Source organism: Carassius auratus, unplaced genomic scaffold, assembly GCF_003368295.1.
Source record: "Carassius auratus strain Wakin unplaced genomic scaffold, ASM336829v1 scaf_tig00040296, whole genome shotgun sequence".
Taxonomy (NCBI): Eukaryota; Metazoa; Chordata; class Actinopteri; order Cypriniformes; family Cyprinidae; genus Carassius; species Carassius auratus.
Genome location: NW_020526582.1, coordinates 15,863 through 30,178, shown reverse-complemented (window position 1 = coordinate 30,178; position 14,316 = coordinate 15,863). Strand labels below are relative to the sequence as shown.

The window sequence follows — 14,316 nt, the reverse complement described above, 5'->3', positions numbered from 1 at the left end:
CACATATCACTGGTGCTGGAGCTGGAACCAATGCTCGGCCAAGAGTGGCACTCATACAGAACTGGCTCACGTTTTCACTGGAAGGGGGCAGAACCATCTACATCATCAACATGTGACCGGAAAAGCTTGTTAATCTCTTCCAGAAGGAAAGAGTTGGTCTCTTCTGCTGACCACTGACATATATTTGATCGTGGTCAATTTGCCTGATCTCTGACAGCTTTTAGCAGAGCAGAGTTATTACAGTGTGCTCTGGTCCAAGAACACTTTAACAGAGACTGAATCATACGTGTGAACCAGCCCAAACCACAAATACATGGAGAAAGGTTTATGACCTGTCCTGTTATTAAATTATGTATTCTGTAAATTACGTCACTACATAGGCATTTCACTGGACCTTTAATGAAGCACTCCCAGGTTTCACACCTGTAAGTAAATGCCGCTGTCAATACCACAAAATTACAGTGACATTTTATTGCACTTTCATACCTGGATCAGTTTAGATTGAAGTGATCCATTAAAAAAACCATAAACGCACATTATGATTCAATATCAGACACTGATCTGCACATTACATTAAACAAGAAGAAGCTATGATGATTCTGGAGCAGTGTGCTTCTTCTTGTGGGTCTGAAAAACCCATTTAAAAGCGAATCTCTCTCCGCAGATGGAGCAGCAGTAAGGTTTCTCTCCTGTATGTATTCGTTCATGGGCCTTCAGGGAATTTGATATAACAAAAGTCTTTTCACAAAGTGAGCATTTAAAAGGTTTTTCTCCTGTATGAGTCCTCTTGTGCACTTTTAAGTCACTTAGCTTATAGAAACTCTTTCCACAATCACTACAAGGATAAGGTCTTTCTCCTGTGTGAATTCTCTGATGAACTTTGAAAGCAAATGAACTAGCGAAGCTCTTCCCACAGTCGGAGCACAGGTACGGTTTCTCTCCGGTGTGAATCCTCTCATGGGTTTTACAGTGAACCGAATTACGGAAACGTTTCTCACAGTGTGAACACTGATACGGTTTGTCATCAGAGTGCATTTTTTGGTGTAACTTCAGAGAAGCTGAGCTTATAAAATGTTTTCCACATTCACTGCACTGATACAGATTTTTATCGCTGTGCGTGAGTAGATGGTTCATCAGATCTGATCTGAGACTGAAGCTCATCTCGCAGTGAGGGCACTGATACGGTTTATCAAAGTGTTTTTTTAGGTGTAACTTTAGAGAAGCTGAGCTTATAAAAGGTTTTCCACATTCATTGCATTGATGCGGTCTCTCATTGCTGTGCGAGAGTAGATGCGTTTTCAGATTACATCCCAGGCTAAAGCTCTTCTCACATTGAGGACACTTGTACGGTTTTTCACCCGTGTGAATTCTCATATGACTTGTAAGATCTCGTTTGTTCCGGAAAAACTTTTTACATTCATTGCACTGAAGAGTCTTTTCTTCATGTGTCTTTATATGAGCTCTCATACTATAAAGTGTGTTAAAAAAATCCTTCCCGCACTGTTCGCAGTGAAACTCCTTCTTCACGCTGTGCTCTTTTGAATGAACGGTTCTCTCTTTGAAGGTCGGAAAACTGATGTTGCAGATCTTGCAGCTGTAGTCATTCTGTGCAGTGTGTTTTTTCTTTCTGGCATGTCTTGTTAAATTACCCTGTTTGCTGAATGTTTTTGCACAACTCTTCTTTGTCTTTTGGTCTTTCGATGTAGAAGCAGTTTCTCCATCAGAAGATGAACCAGCATTGTTATCTAAAAGAAACAATATTGGAATATTGACACAATATATTTTTTTCTATAACTTTGAGTGGAACAATCAGCCAGAATAAATTGATATATGTCATATGATTGTCAAACTGCAAAGGCTGTGATTTAAATAAATACACAATCTGATGTGTGACGCACTGATAGTTCATACACATGCAGCTAATGGTGTTTTTCTAAGTGTCTCAAATTTGCAGAAATCACAACAAATACTGCTCCACATGAATTTAGGTCTGTATATGCATAACACTTTTTATAAATGAACACCAATTTTGTTTATTCTGCATTTCTGGTCATAAAAGGAAGAAACATACCTGAAGGAACAAAGTCACCATCATCAACATCATCATTATTCTCAGTACAATCATCACCATCTTCATCATCCTCCCCATTCTCCTCCTCCTCCTCTTCCTCATCAGTGTGTTGTTGTTGTTTCTCTGCGGTGGTTTCTTCTCCTCTGCTCTCGATCAGGTTCCTGCAGTCCACCAGTTTGACGGAGCACATCTTCAGCGGCGTCTGCAGCATCTGCTGTTCTCCAGCGTTACAGTCAGAGGTTTGATCAGTGGATTCATGATCCTGAGCGTCAGTATAACAGAGTAAAGTGAGGCTGAGCTCTGAGTCCTGTGTGTCTCTGGATCTCTGATCTCTGACGCTCCAGACTGAATCCTGAGCTTCTGTCCCATCAGTCTCACGCACCCAAACCTGCTCCACATCCTGACAAACACAATCAGTAATATATCTAGTGAGAGTATGATTAACAATAAGACATTGATTCACACAACAATCAGTCCATATTAGCAGCTAAAGATGAAATGAAGATCTGTTCAAACCTCTCTGTTCAGTTTGTCTCCTCTTTCTCTCAGCTTTGCCTCCAGTGAAGCCACCTCTTTCTTCAGCTGACAGATTTCTGTGATGAAATCCTCAATATCCAGCATGGACAGATCAGTTCCTACTGATTTACAGCAGACCACATCCACCTGCGCTTTCATGCTCAACATCTGAAAACAAACACTTCACGATTAATAAAGTGGATAATTTCCAATACTAGATAATACTAGAAAAATTTGTGAATGTTCTCTGAAAGTCAGTTCAGCTCTTGTTCAGCCATTCTGAGCTTTATTCAGAGTCAGTCCATTATAAATGCATATTATATTAATACATAAACCGTTACGTAACACAGAGAAGGAATATTATCAAATAGCCTATGGATTATATATGATGCGTATACATATTGTTTGACTTATATGCACTTTTCCACAAACTGTGACAACTTTAAAAGCATCTAGAACTGAAATTGTAAACATAAAATCTATTGTTTACGACCAATATCATGGTAGTAGAACAATATGACATTTGTTATGGTTACTGTAGTAAAACCGTCGTTATTTTTCATAAAGCGAACGGGCTTCATTCATAAAAACACTAGCGATAGAAAAATAACCACATGCACATAAACAGCTAAAAGACATGAAAAATGAAACAAGATGAAACCCGTACCGTCTGAGTGCTCCGTCTCCTTTCTTCAGTGATTTTACCGGTGAATAAAGATGAAAGTCACAGCGCCTCCTACAGTACGAGCGGAGAAGAAAAAACGCTTCTGTGGAGGGCACCAAACCTGATTATTTTATTTCAAAAACACTGTTTATCAGTGGCGTTGCCAAGTGTTGGATATAATAGATCCATCTCATATTATTAAATAAAGTCGTCGATCATGTTAGTCAGCAGTTCAATCAAAATGACCGTTATTTTTTGAATAACTCCAGTTGGCGGCTTTCTGGTGGACGGGACAAGAAAGCGCGCGCAGAATCAGAGAAGCAGTGAACACCGTAAACTTGCATTTTTAATTTTATTACACTGCTTTGCTGTAGGTTATGCTGAGATGCTATGAATGGTGGTAATGCAGGCTAGTCCCTTACGAAAAATAACCATGGTTTTATTATAGTAAAACTGTAGTAACCCATGGTTTTTTGGCGTGTTGACTTCCATTTGTATAACCACAGATTTACTACAAATACCATGGTTAAACTATGGTTAATATAGCAAAACCATGGTTAATTTGAAGTTACCATGGTTTAACTATAGTAACCATGGTTTTTTGGTTTTATTTGTAGTAAAACCACAGTTAATTTTCATAAGGGGTGTGTTAACACAATCAACTAAGTTTAAAGTTTTTGGTATTAAAGGGTTAATTTATTCAAATAAATTAATTTTAGGCTGTGTTTTACTGACCCCTGAGGCAACATAGGTGTATACAACTTTATTCTTTCAGACGAATCCAGTCGGAGTTATATCGGAGTAAATTATGTCACTATGCACTTCACTTTAATGAAGCACTCCCAGGTTTCACACCTGTAAGTAATTGCCGCTGTCAATACCAAAAAATTACACAGTGACATTTTATTGCACTTTCATGCCTGGATCAGTTTAATTTTTTAAGTCATCCATTAAAAAAAAACAATAAACGCACATTGTGATACAATATCAGACACTGATCTGCACATTACATTGAACAAGAAGAAGCTATGATGATTCTGGAGCAGTGTGCTTCTTCTTGTGGGTCTGAAAAACCCATTTAAAAGCGAATCTCTCTCCGCAGATGGAGCAGCAGTAAGGTTTCTCTCCTGTATGTATTCGTTCATGGACATTCTTGGCACTTGCTCGAGCAAAAGTCTTGTCACAAAGTGAGCATTTAAAAGGTTTTTCTCCTGTATGAGTCCTCTTGTGCACTTTTAAGTCACTTAGCTTATAGAAACTCTTTCCACAATCACTACAAGGATAAGGTCTTTCTCCGGTGTGAATTCTCTGATGAACTTTGAAAGCAAATGCACTAGCGAAGCTCTTCCCACAGTCGGAGCACAGGTACGGTTTCTCTCCGGTGTGAATCCTCTCATGGGTTTTACAGTGATCTGAATTACGGAAACGTTTCTCACAGTGCGAACACTGATACGGTTTGTCATCAGAGTGCATTTTTTGGTGTAACTTCAGAGAAGCTGAGCTTATAAAATGTTTTCCACATTCACTGCACTGATACGGATTTTTATCGCCTTGCGTGAGTAGATGGTTCATCAGATCTGATCTGAGACTGAAGCTCATCTCGCAGTGAGGGCACTGGTACGGTTTATCAAAGTGTTTTTTTAGGTGTAACTTTAGAGAAGCTGATTTTCTAAAAGGTTTTCCACATTCATTGCACTTATACGGTCTCTCATTACTGTGTGTAAGTAGATGTTTCTTCAGATTAGATCCCAGGCTAAAGCACTTCTCGCAGTGAGCACACTGATATGGTTTTTCACCCGTGTGAATTCTCATGTGAACAGAAAGATCTCGTTTGTCCCGGAAAAACTTTTTACATTCATTGCACTGAAGAGACTTTATTTTTGACCCTTCATGTGTCTTTATATGAGCTCTATAATTATAAAGAGTTGTGAAGAAATCCTTCCCGCACTGTTCGCAGTGAAACTCCTTCTTCACGCTGTGCTCTTTTGAATGAACGGTTCTCTCTTTGAAGGTCGGAAAACTGATGTTGCAGATCTTGCAGCTGTAGTCATTCTGTGCAGTGTGTTTTTTCTTTCTGGCATGTCTTGTTAAATTACACTGTTTGCTGAATGTTTTTCCACAACTCTTCTTTGTCTTTTGGTCTTTCGATGTAGATGCAGTTTCTCCATCAGAAGATGAACCAGTATTGTTATCTGAAAGAAACAATATTGGAATATTGACACAATATATTTTTTTCTATAACTTTGAGTGGAACAATCAGCCAGAATAAATTGATATATGTCATATGATTGTCAAACTGCAAAGGCTGTGATTTAAATAAATACACAATCTGATGTGTGACGCACTGATAGTTCATACACATGCAGCTAATGGTGTTTTTCTAAGTGTCTCAAATTTGCAGAAATCACAACAAATACTGCTCCACATGAATTTAGGTCTGTATATGCATAACACTTTTTATAAATGAACACCAATTTTGTTTATTCTGCATTTCTGGTCATAAAAGGAAGAAACATACCTGAAGGAACAAAGTCACCATCATCAACATCATCATTATTCTCAGTACAATCATCACCATCTTCATCATCCTCCCCATTCTCCTCCTCCTCCTCTTCCTCATCAGTGTGTTGTTGTTGTTTCTCTGCGGTGGTTTCTTCTCCTCTGCTCTCGATCAGGTTCCTGCAGTCCACCAGTTTGACGGAGCACATCTTCAGCGGCGTCTGCAGCATCTGCTGTTCTCCAGCGTTACAGTCAGAGGTTTGATCAGTGGATTCATGATCCTGAGCGTCAGTATAACAGAGTAAAGTGAGGCTGAGCTCTGAGTCCTGTGTGTCTCTGGATCTCTGATCTCTGACGCTCCAGACTGAATCCTGAGCTTCTGTCCCATCAGTCTCACGCACCCAAACCTGCTCCACATCCTGACAAACACAATCAGTAATATATCTAGTGAGAGTATGATTAACAATAAGACATTGATTCACACAACAATCAGTCCATATTAGCAGCTAAAGATGAAATGAAGATCTGTTCAAACCTCTCTGTTCAGTTTGTCTCCTCTTTCTCTCAGCTTTGCCTCCAGTGAAGCCACCTCTTTCTTCAGCTGACAGATTTCTGTGATGAAATCCTCAATATCCAGCATGGACAGATCAGTTCCTACTGATTTACAGCAGACCACATCCACCTGCGCTTTCATGCTCAACATCTGAACACAAACACTTCACGATTATTAAGAGAAACATTTATAATGAATCAACACTGATTTAAACTCAAAATGATTGTTTACATATATGACTGAACAAGAGATTAACTACCTAGAATGTATTAAAGAATGTATTAAAGTGTTGAACAAAATTAACAAATGTTTATTTCAGATGTAAGAGTCTCTGTTTAGTTTCTATCTTGATCCAGTATAAAGCTGGACATGATTATCTGATATCTGATATCGTCAGATTTCTACTAATTTAACCTTAAACTGTAAAAACTTTAAAACCGTATAGAGAATTAACCATTGTGTTAGTACCAGAGGTGTCAAGTAACTTAGTACAAATAGTTTGTTTCATTACTTAAGTAGAAAGTTTGGGTATCTATACTTTACTTGAGTTATTATTTTTTACTACTACTCCTTACATTTAAAAAAAATAGGTTCGTTACTGCTATTTCATTTTGGCTTGTTTTCATTCAGGCTTGTCATCATGCAAAAAATAAATAAATAAAAGACACCTATGCAGATAAATCGCGCCATCCAAATGGAGTGAATTTGATTGGGGATGGATGAGAAGTAAAGTGAAAGTGAAGTGAAAGTGAAGTGACATTCAGCCAAGTATGGTGACCCATACTCAGAATTTGTGACACACACAGAGCAGTGAACACACACACACACTGTGAGCACACACCCGGAGCAGTGGGCAGCCATTTATGCTGCAGCCATTTATGGGGGTTCGATGCCTTGCTCAAGGGCACCTAAGTCATGGTATTGAAGGTGGAGAGAGAACTGTACATGCACTCCCCCCACCCACAATTCCGTCCGGCACGAGACTAGAACCCACAACCCTTCGATTGGGAGTCCAACCCTCTAACCATTAGGCCATGACTTCCCCCATAAACATATACAGGTGCTCCCCTTTGGCACCACGTGCAGTCCCTGTTGTGCCACTTATGCCCTGGTATAAACATATACCATTCCCGCATCCTATTGGTTTGTACGCGATCCATCGCACCTACCCATGGCACAAATCACATCGCACTCCAGCAAGGACATTTTATATTTCTTAAAAGTAGGGTTGGGTATGGAACTGGTATGCACTGAACCGAATAAGGATGCAGATTTGGGTGCTGAGCGATCGATTGAAATGTTTGCCCTGGTTCTCCGAAATGTAGGCCTACACAAGAAGCATGGGCGTCGCTAGGCTTTTTTAGTGGGGCTATAGCATTTAGCTCCTAAAACTGTACACAAATTCGTGATCGCTTCAGAGTTAGTCCCCTTAAATTTCATATGAAACCGGCGTCAGACCGGTCTCCTCCTCATCTTTCAGTGCGCTCTACAAACCGCAGACCGCGGCGGAGCAGCGCAAGTGGACCCAAACACAAATAGGCACCACGTGCAGTCCCTGTTGTGCCACTTATGCCCTGCAGAGAACAGTCATGGATCACAGTCAGCCGGGAGACCAATTCAGAGAGGTAATTTAGAGATCATTTTATGTCGACAATTGCCTGCAGTCTTCACTCCCCCCAAAAGGCCAGAGACCTAGTTGATCAACTTCGAGCACTTCTAGCCACCGGAGGCTTCGAGCTTCGACAGTGGGCCAGCAATTGTCCATCTGTGATTACTCACCTCCCCGTTGAATCCAGATGATGGTACCTGTGACATGTTTTCTGTGATGCCTCGGAGCAGGCATATGGTTCAGTGGCCTACCTGCGGACAGAGCACAAAGAGGGTCAAGTCGAAGTTGGCTTCATTGCTGCCAGGTCCCAGGTAGCACCTCGCAAGCAACGATCCATACCATGCCTAGAGTTGTGTGCCACTCTCAATGGAGCACAGCTATCCCAGCTTCTGACCACAGAGCTTACAATTCCTATCTGCTTCACGACACTCTGGTCTGACTCCACCACTGTGCTTACGTGGTTGACATCCAGCTCATGTCGTTACAAGGTGTTTGTGGGAACAAGGGTAGCAGAGATCCAAGAGATGACAGATTCCGCCATCTGGCGCTATGTCACATCTTCAGTAACCCAGCAGAGGACATCACTCGGGCAAGCCTCTTGGAGACCTCTCCAGAGAAAGCAAGTGGAGCCAGGGGCCGGCATTCCTTAAGCTTCCATCAGATTGTTGGCTTGAGCAGCCTTGTTTATCGCTTGAAGAGCCAAGCTGTGAACTAAGACAGTCATCATTCACTGGGTTAGTGACCACTACTACACCCTCACCTAAGCTGCAGCATTATGACACACTGGCAGAGTGCCTGAATGCCTACGACCTCCAGTGCCGATCTCCAAAGGGATGTTCAACATGCAGTCCTCCGTCAAGCTCAAGCAGAGCCCTTCCCAGATGAGCCGAGACTTCTGAAGTCTGGGAAACCCATATTATCTACAAGCAGACTGATCACACTCTACCCCGGAGCTTGATGCTGCGACTGGACTTATTCGAGTAGGATGTCGTCTACGCTACTGTGAGGTACTGGAAGAGGACACTGTACATCCAGCTGTTCTTGACCCTCGACATCCAATCACTGAGAGGCTACATCATCCAGGTACAGAGAGGTTGTTTGCAGAAATCAGGAAGAAGTACTGGATACTAAGAGGTCGTGAAGCTGTCCATCGGCACCAACGTCAGTGTACAGAGTGTACCTCTCATGGCTGACCTGCCCCTCACCAGACAGTGATATTTCCATTCCGTATGAGTTATTGTGTGACCAAGGCACAAACTTTAAGGGAGGAGAACGTGAACTGAATGATGCCTTCGCCAACCTCCAAGATGAGCTACAGAGCCACCTTGCCAATCAGCAGATCTAGGTCACCTATAACCCACCAAGCGCCCCTCACTTCGGCGGGGGCTGGGAGAGGGAGATCCGCTCCATCAAGGCAGCGCTCAGAGTGACTATCGGAGCCCAGACTGTTACTGAGGAAGTGTTAAGGACAGTCCTGAATGAGGTGGAAGGTCTCCTAAATTCAAAGCCTCTTGGGTATACCTCTTCTGATGTTGTGAGGCATCGATGCTGAGTGCGGAGCAATTCTGGAGACATTTTTTAAAGTACTACTTACCAGATCTTCAAGCTCGCCACAAGTGGAGAACTGACAAGAAGGCATTGGAAATTGGTTTTCTGTTATTGTTGAGTGATCAGCTGTTACTCTTTTACAGATTAAGGAGTAGCCAATTAGCATAGCACTGCCTGTATTTCCTGCTCGATTAAGTGCATTCACGAGTATTTCTGTGAAATTCCGAATAGTGCCCTCTTGTGGACATTTAGAGCATAAGCGCCCATGTCAAATAGTGTAAAATAGCATTGTTTTGAGTTGTTATATTTATATTGTGTGCTGTTCAGTGTTTTAATGTTTTTTTGGAACATTGTATATTCATATCATTAAGTTTATTTCTCGTTTAATCCATTTCAGAAACCACACATATGTGTACCCACAAAGTCTTCAGTAAATCAATCGTCAACCAACTACATTGTGTACTTCTCTTCAATTAAGAAATCATCTCACTCAACCCTGACAGACTGCCTTACAGTGTTTCACCCCCCATAATTAATACACCAATGAACCCCTAAATTTCACAAGGTGTGTGTTGTTCATCGATAGATTGTTAGAATATCTGTATCTGTGCATTTCTTTGACATGAATACAGTTTACAAAAGGTCACGAAGGGGGCAATAGGTTTCTCATCTACTGTAAAGTTTTTGCTGTTCACCGCTTATCACACCACATATGTTTCCTCCAGCGAAAATGTTTCCTCCTCTTTGCTTCTCTTCTGAGGCTCAAGATAGCGAATCGAGCTAAAAATTACTGCATGTTTATTCAAAGCATTAGAATACATGACTGTGAAAAAAAACATAATATGTAAAATAATGTTTATGAACCAATTATTATTAGTACTATTATTAGTACTCTATAGTCGGGAAGTCGTGGCCTAATGGTTAGAGGGTTGGACTCCCAATCGAAGGGTTGTGAGTTCTAGTCTCGGGCCGGACGGAATTGTGGGTGGGGGGAGTGCACGAACAGCTCTCTCTCCACCTTCAATACCATGACTTAGGTGCCCTTGAGCAAGGCATCGAACCCCCAACTGCTCCCCGGGCGCCGCAGCATAAATGGCTGCCCACTGCTCTGGGTGTGTACTCACAGTGTGTGTGTGTGTGTGTGTGTTCACTGCTCTGTGTGTGTGCATTTCGGATGGGTTAAATGCAGAGCACAAATTCTGAGTATGGGTCACCATACTTGGCTGAATGTCACTTCACTTTTCACTTTTTCACTATACATCTCTGACTGGGGCTCATAAGGCAGCTTCCTTAATGCACACCTAAAATTTGAATGCGCATTCGAATGTGGATTTTCATTTTAAATTTGACGAATATTCGAAAAAAGATTTTTTTTGACAGCCCAAGAAAATCGCCTATGCGATTTTTTGTTGTTGTTGACATTTCTAATCGTAAACATAGCCAAGTTGAAGCCTGCAGTAAAGGTTTTGCATTATGGCAGTCCACTCTGCTTATTGTTTTTCGAAAATGTTGCACTCCTGTTTGTCATTGTGCATGTAACTTCACGCCAATAAATGATCAGAAATATTGGTGTTATTTGCCGTATAAAACTTTAGACAATCAAAATCGATTTTACAATCGATTCAATGAACACTTGTCACTCAAATCAAATAGGATTTTTTTCACAAAAGTGCATCAAAATGAGGTTTCCAATGATGCACCCGAAGGGGCGGGTTGAAGACCCAGTCAGTGACGTCACGATATGCTAATTTGTTAAAATTCATACCGACATCATCACCATCCCAAAAATTTACATATATTTTTTTTTACACTGAAACTTGAAAAAAAAAAAAATAGACGACCTACCGACCCTTAAAAAAAAAAAATAATTCTGTTACTGCAAACCAAAATATTTTTAAGGATGGCCTCACTACTGGCTCATTTACCAAATGGGTGCTTTCTCTTCATCCTCCACAAATTAAGCTCCTGTAGGTAGTTTGGTAGCGAGACGTTTTAATAAATTATTGTTTGCGATTGCCGACGCGATTGACAATGTTGTGATAAGTAGGCCATACCAACTTTGTCGACCAGTTGCATAATGTTTTTTTTTTCACCAATGTTTTTTGGGCGATTTGGGGTTTTTGTGTGTTTGTTTTAAAACGCCTAAATCAGCTGGACAAAAGTTAACCCATAGATTTGAAAGTAAAGAAGAATATACAGCCTGTATAAACAAGAGCTTTTTTTTGTGTATTTTTCATTATTTGTTAGTTTTAACAGTTATATTTTTTGTAGCTGTGGTGTGGTCAGTTGCACGATTGTGACTGTCAATCACTTAATTTTCAAAGAATTATATTATTATTATAGTTTTAAGTATTATTGATGTTTTTTCGTTGTTGTTTTATAAATGCTATATGAAAATTGTTTAATAAATGTTCAATCAAAATGCAAAATATCGCGTCTTTTTTTTTTTTATCGTTGCACAGGACAGGACTTTGGTCAACTAAGTATTTCTTTGGTTGACTACAGCCCTACACCTATGGTCTTGTACACTGCCCTCACAGATTCCTGCGGCTAAGCTTGGATGTACATTTACATTCCATTAAAGGTTATTGATGACATGCCTCGGAAATTTGACTTTTTGCACCATTACAATACTCATAGGCAACTAGTCATCATATCTCTAGTTCTTTAATGTATTTGCATTGTACTAAAGTGCATTCATTTTCAATGGTCATATATGCGGCTGAAACAGGTAGCCTAGTGGATCCCAAATTTTTCAATATGAACATTAGTCAGTATGGCCTTTAGAAAAATGTGTTTTTGAGGAGGTGGGGTAGTGCACGATAGGCCCCTGTGGCACGGCCTAAGCTTTTGATCTTAATGGATTTTTTCCCCCCTTACATTACTTTTACTTTTATACTTTAAGTCGTTTTGAAACCAGCACTTTTACACTTTTAATTGAGTAAAAAGCTTGAGCTGATACTTCAACTTCTACAAAAGTCTTTTTACACCCTCGTATCTATACTTCTACTTGAGTAATGAATGTGAATACTTTTGACACCAGTGGTTAGTAAAGAAACAGTTTCGTTTCAAAAGAGAATGAATATTATCAAATGTTATACGGGATGTATATATAAATGTACATACACACACACACACACACACACACACACACACACACACACACACACACACACACACACACGTGTATACATATTATCTGATTTTTACGCATTTCTCCTTAAACTGTAAAGACATTAAAAGTGCATAGTACTGAAAATTGTGTATATATAAAAGCTATTGTTTGCGGCAAATATCATGGTTAAAACGTACTTTAATAAAACAACAGGACATTTGTTATGGTTACTGTAGTAAAACCGTCGTTATTTTTCATGTTGCTAGCGGCCATGAAACTTTATTCATAAAAACACTAGCGATAGGAAAATAACCAGATCACGCACATAAACAGCCAAAACACATAAGTAACGTCAAATGGATTCAACACTTACTGTCTAAAGCTCAGTCTCCTTTCTTTCTTCTACAGTGGTTTTTCTTCGTTTGGTTTCATGGCGGGTGTTGAACAAACTTTATTGGTCATACCGCCACCTACTGTGATGGAGTGTGTAGAAAATGGACAGTTTCTCACCTAAAGCCAATATTCTCTTCATTACTCCACAATTCAAAGAAATACCAAGATTGCACTTATACGCTTTTTTTCCTGCATTCGGACATCTTTCAGAAAACTAGAAGATTGTAATTCAGAACATGTTCCACTGATTCATCTGTTAAACACACGAAGACCAGTATTATGTTTCCTTATAATGTTATCCTGTTCGTAAATGTGAATTAAAATGACTTGTTACCTTCTACTTACATGAATGATTTTACTTCTCTTTGTGCTCCTTTGTGTTTTGTGCGAATGCCTACCTGTTTGACATGAGTCCCATATGTCTGCAATATTTCATGCTCTTAATATTTCATGTTTCTCTTCTGCTCAGTGTAATATTTATTCTTGGATCAACCATTAAGGATTCTTTAGCCATTTCATCTACCTCTACATTACCTTGAATTCCCACACGTGTTGGTACCCATATAAACAAGAGTAATTATCCCTATCTGTTTAATACTGTATAGTGTAATCATGATTTCTGAAAAAAAAAAAAAAATCTGTTTGATTGCCATGATTTTAAACACGTAAGAACAGCCACTGAGCATATTTCTACTTTATTCAGTCTTAGTTCATATACCCACCACAATGTCATCACTGCTGTATACGGATGTACAATCTGTAATTCTTCCAGTTCCATTAATCAGATTCTTTATTTTCCATGCAATTCCTTCTGGGATTTTTCCGATTAAATAAATAAGATAACAACTTTAAGGATGTCACCCTGCACTTCAACTTTTTGTTCAATCAAATGCTCTCTAGTATCCTTCCCCCTTGCCCTATAAATAAATGCTGAAGCTGCAGCTAAAATCAGTCATTTGATCACAGAATGATTATTTCCTGTATGGTGAATGGCACATAGTGCACAGCACTATGTAGGGGACAGGGAATAAATCCTGATAGTGTATGCTTTTGTTTGGGTAAAATTAAGTCTGGTTTGGCATTAGTGTTACAGCACGGACACACACATCGCCGGTGCTGGAGCTGGAACCGGTGATCAGCCAAGAGTGCCACTCATTCAGAACTGGCTCCTGTTTCCACTGGAACCCTCTACATCACCAACATGAGACCAGAAGAGCTTGTTAATCTCTTGCAGAAGGAAAATGTTGGTCTCTTCTGCAAACCACTGACATATTTAATGATTGTCAATTTGCTTGAACTCTTTGAAAAAAAAAATTGCACTTTTTAAAATGTGGTCTCTAGTTGAAGC

At 40.0% G+C, this 14,316-nt stretch overlaps 2 protein-coding genes across 3 annotated transcripts; both read right to left on the bottom strand.

Annotated features, from left to right (window-relative positions):
• Window positions 1-341: 341 nt before the first annotated feature.
• LOC113084572 (zinc finger protein 2-like) lies at window positions 342-3,404 on the bottom strand. The gene is made up of 4 exons (XM_026254904.1): window positions 3,255-3,404; window positions 2,588-2,755; window positions 2,072-2,471; window positions 342-1,745 (listed from the first exon to the last, which is right to left on the bottom strand). Exons 2-4 carry the CDS (start codon window positions 2,753-2,755, stop codon window positions 589-591), a joined length of 1,725 nt encoding a protein of 574 aa, XP_026110689.1. The 5' UTR covers window positions 3,255-3,404; the 3' UTR covers window positions 342-588.
• Window positions 3,405-4,139: 735 nt separating this feature from the next.
• LOC113084570 (zinc finger protein 883-like) lies at window positions 4,140-13,098 on the bottom strand. Of its 2 annotated transcripts, XM_026254902.1 has the most exons (5): window positions 12,949-13,004; window positions 8,083-8,163; window positions 6,286-6,453; window positions 5,770-6,169; window positions 4,140-5,443 (listed from the first exon to the last, which is right to left on the bottom strand). In XM_026254902.1, the coding sequence occupies exons 2-5, from the start codon at window positions 8,116-8,118 to the stop codon at window positions 4,278-4,280; spliced, it is 1,770 nt and encodes a 589-aa protein (XP_026110687.1). In that variant the 5' UTR covers window positions 8,119-8,163; window positions 12,949-13,004; the 3' UTR covers window positions 4,140-4,277. The 2 variants fall into 2 exon arrangements, with proteins under 2 accessions (XP_026110687.1, XP_026110688.1); XM_026254903.1 differs by lacking the exon at window positions 8,083-8,163 and having other exon boundaries at window positions 12,949-13,098.
• Window positions 13,099-14,316: the final 1,218 nt, after the last annotated feature.